Source organism: Eubalaena glacialis, chromosome 8 (assembly GCF_028564815.1).
Source record: "Eubalaena glacialis isolate mEubGla1 chromosome 8, mEubGla1.1.hap2.+ XY, whole genome shotgun sequence".
NCBI lineage: Eukaryota > Metazoa > Chordata > Mammalia > Artiodactyla > Balaenidae > Eubalaena > Eubalaena glacialis.
In genome coordinates this window covers 47,795,309-47,818,065 of record NC_083723.1, presented here as the reverse complement: position 1 = coordinate 47,818,065, position 22,757 = coordinate 47,795,309, and the positions used below count along the sequence as shown (strand labels likewise).

The following is a 22,757-nucleotide window of genomic DNA, read 5'->3' as shown; positions in this document are numbered from 1 at the left end:
TTTTTCACAAATTAAGTCAGAGGACCCAGAGACCAGGTGTGTAGCACCAAGTGTCCTGTTGCAGCAGGTACTTCTCAGATACCTTGTCTTCCAACCCAGCCCTCTGACATATCCAGTTTTTTTTTTGACAAGTGCAATCATTTCAACAACAGGGCCGTTCAGATCCACTTCATTTATTCAAAAGCTCTTCCGAGGGGATCTCTGCTTGACTGCTTCAAGGATCTCCCTGTTGGTAATGGCTTTTCTGTGGTTATAGAAGGACAGTCTCACTGCCTCCAGGCTAACCCGTTCCAGTTGCTAATCCTTCAGAAAGCCCAGTGCATCCAAGACCCAGGAACACCTGCTGAAGTCTGGGTGGGTTTGCTTTAGGATTTTCCCCATGAAACTAAAATAGGTCTCCTTCTTCCTCCTCCTCCTCTTCCCAAAGGCGGAACTGGCCCATTCGTATTTCTTTTTGGCTGGGATATAAATTGTAGTCTTCTTAGGAAATTGTAGTCCATGAAACAAATGAAGTGCACATGGAAGGCTTAATCCATATACATCTAGCTCAGACCACTGGCCTAATGATTGAGATATATATATGCTAGTTGTTGAGTAATACTTTGAATAAAAATCAATAAAGTAGGTTAAAGAAGATAGAATGTGTCAGGGGTTCTGCTTTATATAGGGTGATCAGGAAGAGTGTCTCTGATGAGTGATATTTCAGTAGAGAACTAAAAGAAATATGGAAGCTTAGGAGGAAAACATTATAGACAGAGAGACTGTCAAGTGCAAAGGCATTGAAACTAGAGGGTCATTTATCCATTCTAATAGTGAACTGAGCAGGGAGAAATAGAGGTGAAATTAGTGAGGCAGATGGGGAGCTGATCTGTGGGTCTTGTCTACCATGCTGAAGAGCGGACTTCAGCTGCAGGAATAGGAAACCGTTGGAGTTCTGAGTTACAATGACTTGGTCTGACTTTCCGATTGAAGAGGTCACTGACTATTGGATAAGCAGGTGATAGACTTTAGGGACAAGGTTTGAAACAGAGAAACCAATCTGGAGGCTATTTTAATAGTTCAGGTAAGGGAACTTGGTGGCTTGGAGGTGAGTGGAATTGATGGGGACAGAAAGAAAAGATGTGGATATTAAAAGTAGATCCAACAGAATTAGCTGATAGATTCTTATGGGATGTAAGAGGAAGAGAGGAGCCAAAAAATGATTTCAAGTGTTTTGTCCTAAACAGCTGGAATTGTGGAGTTGATACTTTCTCATGGGAAGTGTTGCTGGAGGAGTAAGTATGCAGAGAGATTGTGTGGTAGCTGAATGGGGACCTGAAGTCAAGGGGAGTGATGGCTAAATGTGGGTGGCATACCACATGCTTGTCTAGTGATGGAATGATCTGGTGAGAGGGAACAATTGATGATGCAAAAGAGGGAAGAAAGTCCTTGAGTAGGTGAGAGATGGGATTTATTAAAGCAGAGCAGAGGCTGGGCTGTGACAGGAATGCAGAGGGCAGCAGAGTATAGGAGTATTGATGCAGGGGGTTAGGTAGAATTGATGGTGGAGGAAAAACTGGGGACTTCTCTTTTTACAACTTCTAGTTTCTCAATTATATGTGAAGCCAGGTCCTCCACTGTGGGAGAGGAAGGAGGAAAGGCACGTGTATCGTTTTGCTGGGGCTGCCAATAACACATACCACAGACGAGGTAGCCTAAACAACTGAAATTTTTTTCCTCACAGTTCTGGAGACTAGAATTTCGGGATCAAGGTATCAGCCATATTGGTTTCTTCTAAGGCCTCTCTCCTTGGCTTGGTCATCTGTGCCCTGTGTCTTCACATGGTTTTCCTTCTGTGACTGTGTCCTAACCTCCTCTTCTTATAAGAATACCAGTCACATTAATTTAGGGCCCAACCTAATTGCTTCATTTTAACTTAATTACCTCTTTAAAGAGCCTATCTCCAAATACAGTCACATTCTGAGGTACTGGGGATTCGAATTTTAACATATAAATTTGGGGGACACAATTCAATCCATAAAAAGGTATTTGAAGTTTGAGGAAAGTATGATATACTTCTCGAGAATGGGCTCGGGACATTTAGGATTGTATGACAATGTTTCAGTTAATGCTATAAACATGTTTAGTCACAGTCACAGCATTGTAATATTCATAACACTTAAGAAAATCAAGGGATAACTTAAGTTTAAAGTTTTAATAACTCTATTCATGCCAATTAAATGTAAAAAATATTTTCTGTACATATACTCTAGTTGTATAGAAGATAAAAAAGAAAATAATAATAGTAGATCTAGATTTCTTTACTATGCATACATATGTTCTAGGTAGTTTTACCAAGTGATTTGCATTTGTTATTTCATAAATTATGCCCACAGAGGGTCAAGATTAGAAAACTAGAAAAGCGGGGGAGATAGGTAGAGTGAACTCTCTACATCTTTCATCCCATGACCTTCAGACTAAAGTCCAGCTTCTGCTAGTCTCTACAACAGTCTTATATTCAGTATGAAAAGTCTATGTGCATTCTCTGCTTTGGGTATTTAATGCATAATATACATTTTTTTCAAAATTTATTTATAGTTTGTCTTTAAATCAAGATTTAATGTTTTCCACAAATATCTTGATTTTATTTTACAGTTCATGTTAGCAAATTTAAAAATTATTTATACAAATAGAGGGGAGTCTCTTTGGCTTTCTTAAAATTTATCCATAATCACTCAGTATGCAATGTTTAATTTTATAACTGTAATGTTTAAAATACAGTAGAAAATGAAGAAAACACATAGCAAATATTTAAGTAGGAGACTAACATACATGGTTTCAACATACCTTTTTGTACTATTGATGGGACATCTTCTGAAACTCATGGTCATGCTATATGATCAAATATAATCAGCAGTGGTTAAAAATATTATTCAGAATGTTTTTTTTTTAAGAGAGGTGGGACCAATTCTAAGATGGTGGAGTAGAAGGGCGTGCGCTCACTCCCTCTTGCGAGAGCACCGGAATCACAGCTAACTGCTGAACAATCATTGACAGGAAGACACTGGAACTCACCAAAAAAGGTACCCCACATCCAAAGACAAAGGAGAAGCCACAGTGAGATGGTAGGAGGGGCGCAATCACAGTAAAATCAAATCCCATAACCGCTGGTTGGGTGAGTCACAAACTGGAGAACACTTATACCACAGAAGTCCACCCACTGGAGTGAAGGTTCTGAGCCCCACGTCAGGCTTCCGAACCTGGGGGTCCGGCAACGGGAGGAGGAAGTCCGAGAGAATCAGACTTTGAAGGCTAGCAGGATTTGATTGCAGGACTTTGACAGGACTGGGGGAAATAGAGACTCCAATCTTGGAGGACACACACTACAGATGTCCATAGTGTGTGCATCAGGACCCAGGGGGAAGGAGCAGTGACCCCCTAGGAGACTGAACCAGACCTACCTGCTAGTGTTGGAGGGTCTCCTGAAGAGGCAGGGGGTGTCCTTGTCCCCGTGGCTCACCACGGGGACAAGGACACTGGCAGCAGAAGTTCTGGGAAGTACTCCTTGGCATGAGCCTTCCCAGAGTCCGCCATTAGCCCCACCAAAGAGCCTGTAGCCTCCACTGCTGGGTCGCCTCAGTCCAAACAACCAACAGGGAGGGAACTCAGCCCCACCCATTAGCAGATAAGGGGATTAAAGTTTTACTGAGCTCTGCCCACAGCCAGTCCCTCCCTTCAGGAAGCTTGCACAAGCCTCTTAGATAGCCTCATCCACGAGAGGGCAGACAGCAGAAGCAAGAAGATCTACAATCCTGCAGCCTGTGGAACAAAAACCACATTCACAGAAAGACAGACAAAAGGAAAAGGCAGAGGACTGTGTACCAGATGAAGGAACAAGATAAAATGCCAGAAAAACAACTAAATGAAGTGGAGATAGGCAACCTTCCAGGAAAAGAATTCAGAATAATGATAGTGAAGATGATACAGCACCTCAGAAAAAGAATGGAGGCAAAGATCAAGAAGATGCAAGAAATGTTTAACAAACACCTAGAAGGATTAAAGAACAAACACCTAGAAGAATTAAAGAACAAACAAACAGAGATGAACAATACAATAACTGCAATGCAAGATACAGTAGAAGGAATCGATAGCAGAATAACTGAGGCAGAAGAACGGATAAGTGACCTGGAGGACAGAATGATGGAATTCACTGCTGCGGAACAGAATAAAGAAAAAAGAATGAAAAGAAATGAAGACAGCCTAAGAGACCTCTGGGACAGTAAATGCACCAACATTCCCATTATAGGGGTCCCAGAAGGAGAAGAGAGAGAGATAGGACCTGAGAAAATATTTGAAGAGATTATAGTCAAAAACTTCCTTAACATGGGAAAGGAAATAGCCACCCAAGTCCAGGAAGCGCTGAGAGTCCCAGGCAGGATAAATCCAAGGAGAAACACGCCGGGACACATAGTAATCAAACTGACGAAAATTAAAGACAAAGAAAAATTATTAAAAGCAACAAGGGAAAAATGACAAATAACATACAAGGGAACTCCCATAAGGTTAACAGCTGATTTCTCAGCAGAAACTCTACAAACCAGAAGGGAGTGGCATGATATATTTAAATTGATGAAAGGAAAGAACCTACAACCAAGATTACTCTACCTGGCATCTAATCTCATTCAGATTAGATGGAGAAATCAGAAGCTTTATAGACAAGTCAAAGCTAAGAGAATTCAGCACCACCAAACGAGCTCTACAATAAATGCTAAAGGAACTTCTCTAAGCGGGAAACACAAGAGAAGGAAAACACCTACCAAAACAAACACAAAACAATTAAGAAAATGGTAATAAGACCATACATACTGATAATTACCTTAAATGTGAATGGATTAAATGCTCCAACCAAAAGATACAGGCTTGCTGAATGGATACAAAAACCAGGCCCATATATATGCTGTCTACAAGAGACCCACTTCAGACCTAGGGACACATACAGACTGAAAGTGAGGAGATGGAAAAAGATATTCCATGCAAATGGAAATCAAAAGAAAGCTGGAGTGGCAATACTCATATCAGATAAGATAGAAGTTAAAATAAAGAATGTTGCAAGAGACAAGGAAGGACACTACATAATGATCAGGGGATCAATCCAAGAAGAAGATTTAACAATTATAAATATATATGCACCCCACATAGGAGCACCTGAATACATAAGGCAACTGCTAAGAGCTATAAAAGAGGAAGTCTACAGTAACACAGTAATGGTGGGGGACTTTAACACCTCATTTACACCAATGGACAGATCATCCAGACAGAAAATTAATAAGGAAACACAAGCTTTAAATGACACAATAGACCAGATAGATTTAATTGATATTTATAGGACATTCCATCCGAAAACAGCAGATTGCCCTTTCTTCTCAAGTGCACACGGAACATTCTCTAGGATAGATCACGTCTTGGGTCACAAATCAAGCCTTGGTAAATTTAAGAAAATTGAAATCATATCAAGCATCTTTTTTTACCACAGTGCTATGAGATTAGAAATGAATTACAGGAAAAAAACATAAAAAACGCAGACACATGAGGCTAAAGAATACATTACTAAATAACCAAGAGATCACTGAAGAAATCAAAGAGGAAATCAAAAAATACCTAGAGACAAATGACAATGAAAACAGGACAATCCAATACCTATGGGATGCAGCAAAAGCAGTTCTAAGAGGGAAGTTTATAGCAATACAATCCTACCTCAAGAAACAAGAAAAATCTCAAATAAACAATCTAACCTTACACCTAAAGGAACTAGAGAAAGAACAATAAACAAAGCCCAAAGTTAGTAGAAGGAAAGAAATCATAAGGATCAGAGCAGAAATAAATGAAATAGAAACAAAGAAAGCAATAGCAAATATCAATAAAACTAGAAGCTGTTCTTTGAGAAGATAAACAAAATTGATAAATCTTCAGCCAGACTCATCAAGAAAAAGAGGGAGATAACTCAAATCACTAAAATTAGAAATGAAAAAGGAGAAGTTACAATGGATACTGCAGAAATACAAAGCATCATAAGAGACTACTGTAAGCAACTCTATGCCAGTAAAATGGGCATCCTGGAAGAAAAGGACAAATTCTTAGAAAGGTATAACCTTCCAAGACTGAACCAGGAAGAAATAGAAAATATGAACAGACCAATCACAAGTAATGAAATTGAAACTGTGATTAAAAATCTTCCAACAAACAAAAGTCCAGGACCAGATGGCTTCACAGGCGAATTCTATCAAACATTTAGAGAAGAGCTAACACCCATCCTTCCCAAACTCTTCCAAAAAATTGAAGAGGAAGGAACACTCCCAAACTCATTTTACGAGGCCATCATCACCCTGATACCAAAACCAGACAAAGATACTACAAAAAAAGAAAATTACAGACCAATATCACTGATGAATATAGATGCAAAAATCCTCAACAAAATACTAGCAAACAGAATCCAGCAACACATTAAAAGGATCATGCACCATGATCAAGTGGGATTTATCTCAGGGATGCAAGGATTCTTCAATATATGCAAATCAATCGATGTGATACACCATATTAACAAACTGAAGAATGAAAACCATATGAACATCTCAATAGATGCAGAAAAAGCTTTCAACAAAATTCAACACCCATTTATGATAAAAACTCTCCAGAAAGTGGGCATAGAGGGAACCTACCTCAACATAATAAAGGCCATATACAACAAATCCAAAGCAAGCATCATTCTCAATGGTGAAAAACTGAAATCATTTCCTCTAAGATCAGGAACAAGACAAGGATGTCCACTCTCGCCACTGTTATTCAACATAGTTTTGGAAGTCCTAGCCATGGCAATCAGAGAAGAAAAAGAATTAAAAGGAGTACAAATTGGGAAAGAAGAAGTAAAACTGTCACTGTTTGCAGATGACATGATACTATATATAGATAATCCTAAAGATGCCACCAGAAAACTACTAGAGCCAATCAATGAGTTTGGTAAAGTTGCAGGATACAAAATTAATGCACAAAAATCTCTTGCATTCCTATACACTAACAACAAAAGATCAGAAGGAGAAATTAAGGAAACAATCCATTCACCAGTGCAATAAAAAGAATAAAATACCTAAGAATAAACCTACCTAAGGAGGTAAAAGACCTGTACTCAGAAAACTATAAAACATTGATGGAAAAATCAAAGATGACACAAACAGTTGGAGAGATATACCATGTTCTTGGATTGGAAGAATCAATATTGTGAAAATGACTATACCACCCAAAGCAATCTACAGATTCAATGCAATCCCTATCGAATTACCAATGGCATTTTTTACAGAACTAGAGCAAACAATCTTAAAATTTGTATGGAGACACAAAAGACCCCGAATAGCCAAAGCAATCTTGAGGGAAAAAAACGGAGCTGGAGGAATCAGACTCCCTGACTTCAGACTATACTACAAAGCTACAGTAATCAAGACAATATGGTACTGGCAGAAAAACAGAAATATAGATCAATGGAACAGGATAGAAAGCCCAGAGATAAACCAGTCAACTACTCTATGGCAAAGGAGGCAAGGATATACAATGGAGAAAAGACAGTCTCTTCAATAAGTGGTGCTGGGAAAACTGGACAGCTACATGTAAAAGAATGAAATTAGAACACTCCCTAACACCATACACAAAAATAAACTCAAAATGGATTGATGACCTAAATGTAAGACTGGACACTATAAAACTCTTTGAGGAAAACATAGGCAGAACACTGTTTGACATAAATCACAGCAAGATCTTTTTTGACCCACCTCCTATAGTAATGGCAATAAAAACAAAAATAAACAAATGGGACCTAGTGAAACTTAAACACTTTTGCACAGCAAAGGAAACTCTAAACAAGATGAAATGACAACCCTGAGAATGGGAGAAAGTATTTGCAAATGAATCAACGGACAAAGGATTAATCTACAAAATATATAAACAGCTAATGTAGCTCAATATTAGAAAAACAAACGACCCAATTAAAAAATGGGCAGAAGACCTAAATAGACATTTCTCCAAACAAGACATACAGATGGCCAAGAGGCACATGAAAAGCTGCTCACCATCACTAATTATTAGAGAAATGCAAATCAAAACTACAATGAGGTGTCACCTCACACCAGTTAGAATGGGTATCGTCAGAAAATCTACAAACAACAAATGCTGGAGAGGGTGTGGAGAAAAGGGAACCCTCTTGCACTGTTGGTGGGAATGTAAATTGATACAGCCACCATGGAGAACAGTATGGATGTTCCTCAAAAAACTAAAAATAGAACTACCATATGACCCAGCAATCCCACTACTGGGCATATACCCTGAGAAAACCATAATTCAAAAAGACACATGCACCCCAATGTTCATTGCAGCACTATTTACAATAGCCAGGACATGGAAGCAACCTAAGTGTCCATTGACAGATGAATGGGTAATGAAGATGTGGCACATATATACAATGCAATATTACTCAGCCATAAAAAGAAATGAAACTGAGTTATTTGTAGAGATGTGGATGGACTTAGGGATTGTCATACAGAGTGAAGTAAGTCAGAAAGAGAAAAACAGATATCGTATATTAACGCATATATGTGGAATCTAGAAAAATGTTACAGATGATCCGGTTTGCAAGGCAGAAATAGAGATACAGATGTAGCGAACAAATGTATGGACACCAACAGGGGAAAGCGGGGTGGAGGGGTGGTGGTGGTGGGATGAATTAGGAGATTGGGATTGACATATATACACTAATATGTATAAAATAAATAATAAGAACCTGCTTATAAATAAATAAATAAAATTCCAAAAAAAAGAGGTAAATGAGAGAGAGTTAGGATTAAATTGTATATGGTATAATGTTTAAATTATCTTTCTCAATACAAATTAATTTGTTAGACATTGCTCTATACTTTCTCAATACTTAGAAATTTGTCAGATGGCTTTACTTTTACTTCTTGGCAGGCATCCCTTGAATCCTTAAAATGAATGAAATTTTATGCTTCAAGTTGTACCACAATGTACTTTTCTTTCACTTAGCTCTATCACACAATGAGACTTGGGATTTTACCAACTTTGAATGCTTATCTGTACTCATAGCCATTTGGGTTGCATGCCATTTGAAAACCAGATGAATACTGTGGATTCTTTAGAAAAATTCAAAACGTTGCATGTACGTTCAAAACATTGCATCCAGATTCAAGCAATTCATGGATTCCCATAAGACAGCCTGTGAATATCCATGGACTTCAAATTATAGTGCTTCTACACTAACGGTAATAGCCTGGTTATACCAATTATGACTTATCTTGTTGGAATATAATATATAACAGGAACAGGGGGATGTTTATGATGAACTAAAGCATGAAGAAGGCAAAACACAAAGTTATATATGTACTATGATTACAATGATATAAACTACACATCTCAACAAAAATTTTTTTAACTCATATAAAACAAAATAGCTGTCTAAAAGTAGGATTATGAAAATTTTTCTTTTAAAAATTCCTTGTTTTTAAAAATGCTATATTGTTTTGTATTAAAAATAATATAGTAATATGAGCAACCTACAGAAGAGATAATGTATAGCCTGGACAAATGCAGTCATTCCTTAGGTGCTCATTGAACATCATTCTTTTTTTATTTTCTTTTATCATCTTCCTTTTTGTTCCCTTGACTGAAGCTAAAATAATCATTAAAAAAAATTCAATCTGGTTATACCATCTCTGCAATTAAAGCTACTCAGTAGCTTCTGACTATGGTCTCCAAGTCTCCTTTTCATGAGATGGCCTTTGCCCATCTCCCTACATTTCCCCCACTTCACCAGCCTTTCCCAGAAAAAGCCTACTCCTCCTTGCCTCTCTGCCTCTACACTTGACTTTGCACATTCATCCTCTTGTCCTCCTGCTCTCCTCTCCTAAATCTTACTCATCCTTTAGATTTCAGCTCCAACTTTATTTGTTAAGGAAAGATCCTATTTATTCTCCAGCCTGAGAACAGTACTGCATTATTCACACTTACAAGCATTCTGATTTTAATTTCATACATTTTTTTTGTGGAATGAATGACTAATAAACCCACAAGACAGTTCATATTTTTTGTAAAACATTAAAATATTAAAAACATGGAGTTTTATTTTTATATATATAGATAATACTGAGAGCAAAGCATTCCAATTGACTAATTTAATCAATACGGGCAACCCACTCCCATAATATTAACATATGTAAGGCAAGTCCTCTTCAAGATAGTACAGTAAGGAAATTACAAAGGTAGAGAAAGTGCTCGAGTGGAGAAGGTATTTTATAACACTTACAGTTTATTTCTTGAGATTTAGGCTGATCATATGACCCCAAAACATCCAGCAATTTTCAAACGTTCAGAGAAAATGAAAGTCAATTAAGTTAAAAAAAAAAATTGAGTCAAACATGTTATTTGTTGTCATGTGGACACAATAGCTAACTGATTGAATCTGTATTTCTTTAAAGTTACGTAAGTACTGCCTTAGGTCATTTCACACTGGGGGGTTCAAGAGGAAAGACAAATTAGCTCAGTGGGTGCTAATCTCAACATCATCTCTGTGGTTGGAATAGCACTTCTGAGTGTTCATATAGAAGTTCAGCCTTCTTGAACTATTTCCAGTTTTACCAACCAGAAAGGTTGGTACAAGTTTACGTAGCTTCATTCCTGCGGACTTAACATTTAAGGAATGGTGGTCTATATCACATCCTGCATTTTGCTTCAAATAGCCTTAGTACAACAAAGATCATGAAATTACACTGTTTTTAGCTTTAATTTCAAATATTCTTGGAAGCTTTACTTTAGTAGATCCTATTCTGTAATCTTATATTGGTCACAATATAATATGCAAATAGGAAAATACATATGTTTGTTTAAAACCATAATATCCAACCTGACATTTTTAATCTCATAAGATTACCTAGGAGGGGACTTCCCTGGTGACGCAGTGGTTAAGAAACCACCTGCCAGTGCAGGGGACACAGGTTCGATCCCTGGTCCAGGAAGATCCCACATGCCGCGGAGCAGCTAAGCCCGTGCGCCACAACTACTGAGCCTGCGCTCTAGAGCCCGCGAGCCACAACTACTGAGCCCACGTGCCGCAACTACTGAAGCCTGTGAACCCTAGAGCCTGTGCTCCGCAACAAGAGAAGCCACCGCAATGAGAAGCCCCTGCACCGCAACGAAGAGCAGCCCCCGCTCACCGCAACTAGAGAAAGCCCGTGCGCAGCGACGAAGGCCCAAAAATAAATAAAATTAAATCTTTAAAAAAAAAAAAGATTACCCAGGAAATGGATGACCTGCTAAAATATTAAGGCTAACAAATCATCAATTCAATGGCGTTTTCTAGGTCACCCTGACCGGAAGAACTGTTAACCATTTTGTTCCCTTCATTCTGTAAATCAAGACTTTCAAAGGTTTTGCAGCTTAGAATGCATCCAAGGCAGTAATCTGAAAGTTTTCTATTTTCTTACCAGGTACCATCACCTAAACCTGCTGAATGCTGAGTAGATATCTAATGATTGCTGTTCACCAAAGGGCAATTAGGATTCTGGTCTCAAAATGTTTAATAACATATTTGAGAGATGGAAACTTTTATTATTTGTTTCAATTGTTCTTAATTTTAAAACTGTATCTTTGTACATATTTAAAAGTTCATAGAATAAAAGGTTTCTATGCATATCTAAATAGTAAGGAAAAAAACCACTTAGGTTTAAAACCAAAAAATTGGATCACGTCTACTTGAATTCCATCTAAGAGCCCTAACAGCCAGGTATTTTTTCATAAATTATAGACAGCTTGATTCAGACTATACACATAGCACTTAAATGGAACAATATATCTGAAGAGAGGCATTCCCTTTCTTTCTATACATTTATTGCTTCTTAAACAAATTTTGCTTCACTTTCAGGTGTAAGGGATGAAATTCCTCTCTCCTCCTCCTTAAACCTATTTGCTTTGCAAACGTACTAATGCACTTTATTCTAACAGTTAAAGAAGAAGTGCTTTATCAGTAGCTAGAACAATTTCACTTTCCAGAAATGTGATTATATTCAAGTTCATTAGGTGAACCGTGCAATTAGGGATATCAATCTTCCCTTTCGGTACCTGAAGAAACTTCTGACAGTGGGTGATTTGGCGAGATAAGCTCTACACAAATTTAACTTCCTGTTCAGTTTCTTAGCACCTTAATTTTCTTACAGCTTTTAAAAAACACATGTGCAAGAGGAGTAGCCAAATCCAAAGAATGCAAGTGTTTGTATAAATACTTGTTATAAGTACTGTTGTGTTGCAATAGACAGCTCCAATGATTAAATGGCTAGGTTTTTATACAATATTTTAGATGAATGCAAAGATTTACAGCAAACAAAATATATTCATGTGGCTTAAAGGATTAGAAAATATTTACTTTTGTGAGAAAAGCATTGAACTTTTGGTCTTTTTCTTTACACTTTAAAATAAAACTGTACCTATCTCACTGCTGATATTAGAAGTAATTTGTTAAAGAACTAAACTTAAACTAGCACAGGGGGCAGAGTACCTTCTGATTTCCTTAATAAAATGTCTATAGCAGCATCTAGTTTTGTTCAGAAAAGGTGGGCCATTTTTCTATATGAGTAGTTACAATTTAAATAGTATTAGCTTTCATGTCATAAAAATATGAGACCTTTTCTCACTTCCTCTACCTAGTAGTAACTTGAAGATATTCCTATTCACAGTATAAAGCAAAAAAGAATCCACCATAAAGTTTTATGTTTTTTTTACTCCTTTTTCTCTTTTATGTTTCACCTTCCTCATATAGCCAGCAAGCACTGAAAGTAATTCAACACTTGTATTAACGTATGAACTTCAGGGTTTTTTTGGGGGGGTGGGGTGGGGAAATGAGAGTTAATGATGTACACATTCATACTGTGCTTGTAAATGCTTTAATATTCCCAGAAGTAGGGGACTTTGCCCAGTGGGTAAGTGGTATTTCTTGGAGAAATATAGTGTTGGGTTGGAAGCTTATTGAATAAATACTATACAACTTAACTATTTTTTCTTGAACAAGTATCTATGAAATTCCATATTTTTGGTGGACTAAATATCAGTTTCAATTTCACTTAACAAATATTTATTGAGGACCTGCTATATGCAACTTATGATACTCAAATGAGTCAAATATCCAAAGAACTTTAGCTGGCGAGTCAGGTTCACCTGGAATATGCAGGGGAAGAGTGTTCAGAAAGGGATCTTATGTGCATATCACAGTGAATAGGATGGATCAAAGAGAGTAAGTAGTTAATCTAAGTTCATACAGTAAATAAATGGCAAAATGGGACTTCAGAACACAAATTTTGTCTGAGTTAAAGCCAAAGTGGCTTTCATTGAATTGTATTGACTTTTGTATTAGTTTCCTATTGTTAATGTAGCAAATGATTATAAACTTAGTGTCTTTAAACAACACAGATTTATTAGCTTGCAGTTCTGGAGGTTGCAAGGGCAACGTTCCCTCTAGAAGCCCTAGGAAGTATCCATTTTCTTGTCTTTTTATAGCATCTAGAGGCCACTTACATCCCTTGACCTGTGGCCTCTTCCTTGAATCATTTCAGACCTCTGCTTTCTTCATCACACCTCTTTCTCTCACTCTGACCCTCCTGTTCCCTTTTTCACAAGGACCCTTGTGATTGCATTGGATTCACCTGGATAATCCAGGATTATCTCCCATTTCAAAAACCTTAACTTCTTTACAACACTGAAGTCCCTTTTGCTGTGTAAGGTAACATATTCACAAATTCCAGGGATTAGGGTGTGCTTGTCTTTGGGGAGGCCATTATTCAGCCTACCACGACTCTGTAGAGCCTAGTTCGTTCCTACTTAATTTTGCCATTGGAATTTATCTTTCAATCTTCTTTTTGCATCCTAACTTTCCACTTATTTCTAGTTATCCTTATTTCTCTAAGATTATGACCCTGTTTAGTAAAAAAAAAAAAGCCACAATTTTTCTTTGTTTTACCTTTATACTGCTTGAGATTCTGCCATGCTTCTAATAATGAATATTTCTTGGTAGTGGTAATTCCTGAATTTTAATTTCTGATGTAATCCGTCTGTTTCTTGAGAAGGACTTTGAGGAAAAGTTTTAATTTTGACAGAGATAGAAACAAAGGGAGAGTATTTTATTTTGAAGGATTTTGATGAACAAAGGCCCAGAGCAAGATATATAAGGTAGAACCAAATAAAATAATGTTACCTAGTCTATAGGGAACATTTGATAGTCTGTAGGATGAGAGAGGAAGAGTAAAATATGGGAGCCATTTTTCAAAAGCCCTCAAGTTAATCAGTAGTATACTTATGTAATATGATTGATGGAAAAAATGATTATTATTGCAAAATTAAGTTTTCTACAAATCCATTACTGATAAAATGTGTTTATTTTGTGGTAAATGCCCATTTTTAAAAAGCTTGCTCTTTTTATACACTGACCTTTAAAATTCCAAAAACGTCTTTCAAAAACAATTGTACTATTTATTATTTAGAAACAGATACACACACACACACCAACACATTAGCAGGACCTCATGCAATGCTGGCTATAAAACAGGATTGGAACACTATAGGCATATACTTTTGAACAAGGGTTTATTTATTCTGCTTATCTCATTATGTAGTTCTGATGATTTTTAATACTATTGAATGGTTTTTTGAATGTCTGAATGTGGAAATTAGTCTATATGTAAACTGTCAGGTAGTAAATGCCCAATGGGCCATCTATATACTCACTTCTGTTGTATTCATCTTGTGTAGAACTACTCATATTTATGTAACAAAAATCAACTTAATTTTACAGTCATTAAGGAACAGCTATGAAAGTATTTAATAGCTATAAATTAACCTTGGAGCAAAAGTTTTAAATTATTAAATTTAAGCTCCCAATATAAATGAACTATTTTGTCATTCATTAGATTAAAATGATTAAATTGCTTCTCTCGTGTCTCATATTCACATAGGAAGTTTTGTACTTTTGCTTAACCACAAAATACTTTACCCTCTAGAAGGAAAAAAATAATAACCTCATAGCTTTTTAATGAAAGGGACATTGTGTTATATATAACTTAATGTTTCCTCTAGATTTACTATTTTAGAAAGGGCTAGAAGTGGAAAATGTTAGATGCTAGTGACTTACAATGACATCATTCTGTATTTAATTAAAATGTGTACTTAATACTTCACTAAGACTTTTAAAACCACAGAGCTTTATCTACTTTCATTTTTTGCTCTCAAAAACTCGAGTTCTTAGAATTTTCATATTGGACATTATTTTCTGAAGTGTGATAAAAAATAGATCCAAACATTTAAGCAAATTTAACTCAGAACTACTTTGCCTACAAAAATTTTCCTGGAGACTGTTTATAAAGAAAAACTTCCATAATGTTTACTGCTTATAAATTTATTTAGCTGATCTTTACTAAGTGCCACATATTTAGGGATGCAGTCTTATAGAGATATGAAGTCTTAAGAGATATAAAAATACATAACATACAGATTTTGTTCTAAGGAGAAAATTGATATACAGTTAAGTACATAGCATTTCATGGGATAAGTGCTGATAAAGACACGTAGAGATGCTGTGGAAGCCCAGAGGGGTATCACAACAGGTTTTCTGGAGGTAAATTATGTTATCACTAAGCCTTAGGAGCCTTGTTGATTCTGAGTATTTGATTCCTTAGGAGAAGATTGGAATTCTCCTGGCTTAAGTTCTGCAAATGTCCAGAGCAGCAAACTGCAGGCATTATTAATGCAGCATATTTCCAATGAGAGGACTCTAGCCTGTATAATAGCACCGACTCACCATTGATTTTTATATATAAACACTGACTTAGTTGTCTACCTGGGAAAGCAAAGAATGGATGAGTAAAACCCAAGATCACTTTATAAAAGCCACTAGTATTCAATACTTTATACTATTTAATTATTTCACTGCTTTCCCTCACTAACTCATTTACTAAAGTTGACCAACAGAATAAAATGGCATCATTTATCATGGTGCCATTCTTACAGTCTTTTAAAGGATCTCTAAAACAATTACATTTTAATATTGTGAAAACTTGAAGTATATAAAAAGATACTGGAGAAATGCTAGATCCAGGATCTCACTGCATTTGTTTTGGCAGTCCTTGTGCTATCTGGATGATCCAGCCTACACCTACCACCGCAGGTAGATTTAGCTAACCTCTCCCCTAGCATTCTCAGCTTCAGTGGAGCCAACTACCATAAATCTCCATATTCATGAGAGACTATAGTACACGTGAGAACCTTTTGGAAACCACAATTGATATGTTTATACGAGATTTTATAATAATAGTGCAAAGTTAGTTGCAATGCCTTCCAAATATTTTTCTTCCTCTCAATTCCCAGAAATACACCATCAGATGAACGTGGCCATTCTTTTAATCTAAATTATTTCTAATTCCTTGTCTCATATATATATTCTTTTGTACCTATATATATTTTCCCATTAGGATAATTTTTTCTTCATATCAAATTTTGAAATATTAGTTCTATAGGAACAGTGAGGGATAGTGGTGAAGTATTTGAATTGAGTTTGATATTAGATTACAACTTGACCCTATACTATCTACAGAGTAAATTTTCCATGAATTCTTACTGTTACCACAGCAATAACCAAGAAAAGTAGAGTTGTGCTATATTGTCTTATGTATGTTTAACCTATGTTTGGACAAAGTTGAATATAGTCCAGTAAAATGTAGCATCAATTACTGATTGGGAATGTGCAAGAGACTTGTAAAGCTTGCTAAACTGAAACAATGTGTATGAATGTATTCATAGGACACTTTCTAATTGGTAGGACAGTTCATGGAACCACAACTGAGTGAAAGCTGGTAACAAAAGAACTAGTGTTGAGCAAAACACAGTCAAGACAGTAAAATGGATGGACATAAAAAACAGAGTGCTAAGACAGTGTATTGATCTAATGCATTCTTACCAGAGAGTCCATAGAGATGGAATATTACAGAGTGAATATCACTGAAGGCTCTCCTTGGCAGTGACACATTTTCATTAGCAAAAATAACTACCATAAAAAAGTATCAAGTTTTTCGACATGAGATCTGGGTCCTACAATAATCAGAGACCTTCATGATCAAAACTGGCTAGGCTTAGAGCATGATTTCAAGTGTTTTATTCTGGTTCTTGTCTAGTCTGGCTCACTGTGGCGTAAGACTTTGTGTCACAATGTTAGTGTCAGAAGAGATACTTAAATAGATGTGTCCCTTGCCAGGACTATAAAGTATATGGGTGCTATCCATAGATAGATAATTGTGCTGATGGTTCTATAAGCTGAGTATTAGTGTTGTTTGTAGAAGTGTCTGTCAGACTTTCACCTGTCCAACTGGTCTAGCCATCAGTTTATAGATTAATTGAGAACAGTGTGGTCGTGGTGTTGAGGGTTAAATGGGAAATCTGTAATTGGGGTACACCACTGGTAGACTGTCAGGTAAGAGACATCAGGTTAAGAGTCCTACCTTAGGAAGTTATCATTTTCAATTAGAATATTTGACCCCACTGATATTGTTTCTCTGTGCCTAGGAAAATTTTAGGGAGCAGCCAAAAGATTCACATAAATTCATATAAATATAGGAAGGTCCAAGGTCCAAGATGCCATCATGAGATCAGAGCGTGGGGGGAGGACATATGAAAGAGATTGGGACATGCAACAGTGTTTATGAATGTGTTAATATACATACATATATCTCCTGTCTTTATTCATTGAGAGAACCTAGAAACGGTGAAGTGAAGTGTCAAAAGGACACAGGAGCCAACCTAGAAGAGCTCACTATGGCCAAGGCTGGAACAAATTGAGCAACACATAAATTATGACAGTATTTGATTATACCAAGAGAATGATATAAATATCTGTGAGTCCATGCTATTATAAATAAATAAAAAATAAGTGAATGGGAAAAGGGACAACTCTTTCTTATAGAAGAATTTCAGTTAAAAGTGTAGAAGAAATGAGGGAAATAGAAAATCACCATTAGAACACCATTGTAATAATTGCTGCAGGCAAGACCCAATGATGGATGCTAAAATTAGTGGACAGAAGTTTAAGGAGAAAGGGGATATTTGCATACTCACAAGCTATCCCTTCCCCAAATCTATCAATTACAAAGAAAAACATAGTAACTTTACAGTGGAGAAACCTGGCAGTTGCCACCTTACAGAATGATCAGTGTGAACATCACCAGACTTATCAAATCTTGAGTTTCTATTATGATGCACTGAGACGTAATGTATATCTGTGGTATCCCCAATGCATAAGCTCAATCGAATTTTGAGAAAACACCATACAAACCCAAGTTAAGTGACATTGTACAAAATAACTGACTAGTATTCTTTAAATGTGTCAAGGTCATGAAAGACAAGGAAAGAATGAACAGATACCGCAGAATAAAAGAGATTAAGAAGACATGACAACTAAATGCAATCTGGGATCCTGGATTGGACCTTGAGACAGAATAATGACATTAGTGGAAAAACTGGTGAAAGCTGAATAAATTCTGTAGTTAATAGCATAGTACCAATGTTAATTTCTTAGTTTTGATCATTGTACCACAGTTAGATTTTAACTTAGGGAAAACCAGGTGAAAGGTGTATGGGAACTCTCTGTGCTGTTTCTGCAACTCTTCTGTAAATCCAAAATCATCTCAAAATAAAGTAAAAAGAAATATAAGACTCTAAAGGAAAATAGGAATCATTTTATATGTCATGGAAATGTGAAAAACTGTGGTTTAAGCATACTAGTATTAGGACGCTTTTGGTTGCAAGAAACAGAGAAACCAACTTAATTGTCTAAAATAATTGCTTATTTAACTGAAGAAATCTTTAAAGTAAGGGAGCGCTCAATCAAAATGTTGTTCTATCAAGACTCGAGCTTCTTTTAACTTAGATTCCCTTTAGTTTAGGTTTCCTTCACAAGCCATTTTATCCTCATCCAGGTAATGAGATAGCAACAGGAGTTCTAAGCTGTTCACTAGTGGCCAGAATGAGAGGCCTGCTAACTGCAGTGACTGTCTTTAAAAAGGTAAGGGACTGTCTTTCCCAGATATTCCTAGGAAAACTTCATCCCCCAAAGATCCAACTGGAATAAGTTGGATTGGACGCTCATTACTAAGCCAACTGAAAGTGCAAAGGGAATCATGTAGACTCTTTGTCATAGGCCTAGTTTCTATAAGCAATCGTTGGCCAGGGGATTTCAACTACTATGCCCACTCTGGAGTTGAGCTGGGTGGAGCTGGTTTAAGTAGATGGACTAAAATCAAGGTCTTAGGAAGGGGAAATGATTATTAGGAAGGAATGAAACATTCCAATGTAACACATTTTTCAAAATAAAAATTGTACACATGATCTGGTACTAATAAATAAATATTGTAATATGGAAATGAAAGAAAGAATATCTGAAATTCACACCCTTCTATAAAAACTGGGAAGGTTTGCACTCATCCTCTCTTCGGCAGTGCTATAATTATCTCGGCAATCTGAGACCCAGTAGGTTAACTTATTAGTCCTTTAAATTCCATCACTGATTAGTCTGATCCGTTTCCACTTGTTTCAGTCAGCATCCTTGGAAATGGTTCCTTTGTTTACATACATTTGGCGCATCTCCCATCCCTAATTTGATCACCTACAGTTGGAAAAACTGGTAATTTCATTTGAAGATTCAGGTGCCCTCATTAAGGAACAAAGCATTACATAAGCTTCCTGCTGGCCGAACAATTTTAAATTGTTCTCACATAAGCTCCTCACCTTCTTACATAGAAAATGTTACATGAAAAGCAAAACAAAAGTGTCGTTTGACAGAGAGGGTAAAAATATTCCATGCTCTCTAGAGAGAAACAATCTTTAATTGGAATAAGCTGGTAAAGTTCTCTATATTGGCACCACTCCCTGTGTGGAAAAATCTCAGCCACTAATGACAATAGTGTATGTGTTGTAAAGAAGGGACACAACTGGTTTATGTACCTCCAAACGCAAACATAACTTTTAACAAATGTGAAATAGAATACCTTTCACTTACTTTTTTGCATTCAAATATAGTTTTAAAAATTATTATCTACAGGTAATTAAAGTATAGTTTTACAAATGCCATCAATGGAAACGACCTTCCATTTATGCACTACATGTTTTGTTGGGTATTTCTATGATGTATGTATTTACTTTTTAACATCTTTATTGGAGTATAATTGCTTTACAATGGTGTGTTAGTTTCTGCTTTATAACAAACTGAATCAGCTATACATATGCATATATCCCCATATCTCTTCCCTCTTGCATCTGCTTCCCTCCCACCCTCCCTATCCTACCCCTCTCTCCCTGTGCTATGCGGCTGCTTCCCACTAGCTATGGGTTTTACATTTGGTAGTGTATATATGTTCATGCCACTCTCTCACTTTGTCCCAGCTTACCCTTCACCCTCCCTGTGTCTTCAAGTCCATTCTCTAGTAGGTCTGCATCTTTATTCCCATCCTGACCCTAGGTTCTTCATGATCTATGGTGTATTTAAAAGTATTTTAAAATATATGGATAAATTGCTCTTGCACTGAGGATCAATTAAATCCACATCTGGAGATCTGAATCTTCTTTGTCAATAGATCCAGTATCTTACTGCTTGCTGGCTTTCTCAGTTTGGATACACCTTGACTGCTCAAACTCAGTCTTTTCAAAATGGAACTCATTATAATAAAACCCGGACCTATTCTTCTCCCCACATCTCTACTTCCAGTTGAGAGTACCACCATCCTGCTGGTGACTTCAGTCTATGACTCCCACTATCATCTCTAATTCCTCCTAGCTGCTTTTCAGCCTCTACATGCTGTTACTAAGTGCTCTTGATTTTATATCTAAGTGTTCTTTTAATCTGTGCTTTCCTTTTCATTCCCACAATGATAAACTCGTTAAAACAGACTACATATTTTCTAGCTGGTCCAAAATTCTCTCCCTCTCTCAGCAATCCCTTCCCTGAACACACACACACACACACACACACACACACACACACCTCTCAGAGACAATTATCACTACATGGATTTGATTTTATGATATTGTCACTCCCCGCTTCAAAATATTTGACGGCCAGTGAAGTAACTAAAGTTTAATAGACAAGGCTCTCCATAATTTGGCCACTAACTACCTTAGCAGTCTACTTCAGGAAATGCTTTTTAGGTCTCAGCTTAATTGACTTTATTCATGTCCTCCTTTTTAAAAACACTTGCGCTTCTCTCATTCTCCAAGGTACCTCTCTCTCCTATTTCTCTTCCCTCTTTGTCTTAGGCAGTTAGGATTACTATATCAAAGTATAGTACCATAGCCTTGGAAGCTTATAAACAGCAGAAATTTATTTCCCACTGTTCTGGAGACTGGAGGTCTGAGATCAGGGTGCTAGCATGGTCGGGTTCTGGTGAAGGCCCTCTTCAGTGTTGCAGACTGTCGAATTCTCTTCATCCTCACATGGTTCAAAGTGGGCAAGAGAGTTCTATGGGGTCTTTCTTTATAAAGGTGCCAATCCCATTCGAGAGGGCTCCACCTTCATGACCTAATTACCTCCCCCAAACCCCACCTCCTAATACCATCACATTGCATGTTAGGATTTCAACATATGAATTTGGAAGGGACACAAACATTCAGTCCATTATACTCTCTGACCAGGTTTTCTTCAGCTGTTTCATCCACTTCCTTTATTTTAGCTAGCACCTCTACGGTAATTATTCCCAAGTTTAGTACCTTCAGCTGAGATACTTTGCTGAATCCCAAACTTACATATCAACTGCCTCCTACTTACTATATCCTCCAGGATGCCAAATTGAACCTATCACTTTCCTCTCCCCATTTACTATGTCCCTCTATATTCACTCATCAAGTATTGTTAATCCCACCTCCTAAATATCACAGTGATGTTAGAAAAGTTCTAAGCCTTTTGGCTTAATCCGGATGATGACCATTGGTTAGGATGAGATAGGAAAAGAAATGTAAATTTGGGTCTGTTATTTTAAAATTATATGAACCAGAGAAAATGCTAAAAAGATAGGATAGACGCAATAGTGCTTTAAAACCTAGAAATAATTAATGCTTTGTAAATACAGCAAGCAAAGTATTACCCCCAACATACCCATTAGCCTAACCCTAATTACATATTTATTCATTTTATCTAGCTTCTGTCACACTTAGCACAAAGCAGAAGTTTGATTTTGAATAGTAATCCTCAGCTAGAGCAGCTGAATAAGTTAGAAGTCTCAATTTCACCCTTTTCCATGTAAATGATATTCTAAAAATGAAAGCATTACCATATATAGTATTTCTAAAGTTTATGGCAAAGATTTTTTTCAACATACTCTCTATAAACTGTGTTAAAAATATACATTAGCATATTAACACTGTGCTCTGTAAATATACAAATACCTATAAATATTTTTATTCCCACAATTAGAAGAGAACATTCATTATAGTTATAAGGCAGTGTTGTGGCTGTATTTTTTTTTTTGTATGACTGTATCTGCAAACAGATTTAATGTTATAACTGGATCAAAAATGTTTGACTTAGAATTATGTAGAATAAATTGATGTACATCAACAAAAAATAAAATCCCCACCCTATCCCTTTCCCATTTGCTATGTTACAGTTGTCTTACCAAGTACAGCTCTAGTTTCTTAGGTAAGTGACATAA

General features: G+C 36.6%; 2 protein-coding genes across 2 annotated transcripts in view; one reads left to right on the top strand and one right to left on the bottom strand.

The window, feature by feature from the left end:
* The window catches only part of SEMA3E (semaphorin 3E), a 260,670-nt gene that overhangs the window by 22,812 nt on the left and 215,101 nt on the right, over positions 1–22,757 (top strand). The window lies entirely within an intron of this gene.
* On the bottom strand, positions 178–10,705 carry LOC133097018 (histone H2A.N-like). Its single transcript, XM_061199020.1, is given in 2 exon segments — positions 178–480; positions 10,673–10,705. Coding segments are annotated over 2 exon segments (336 nt in total).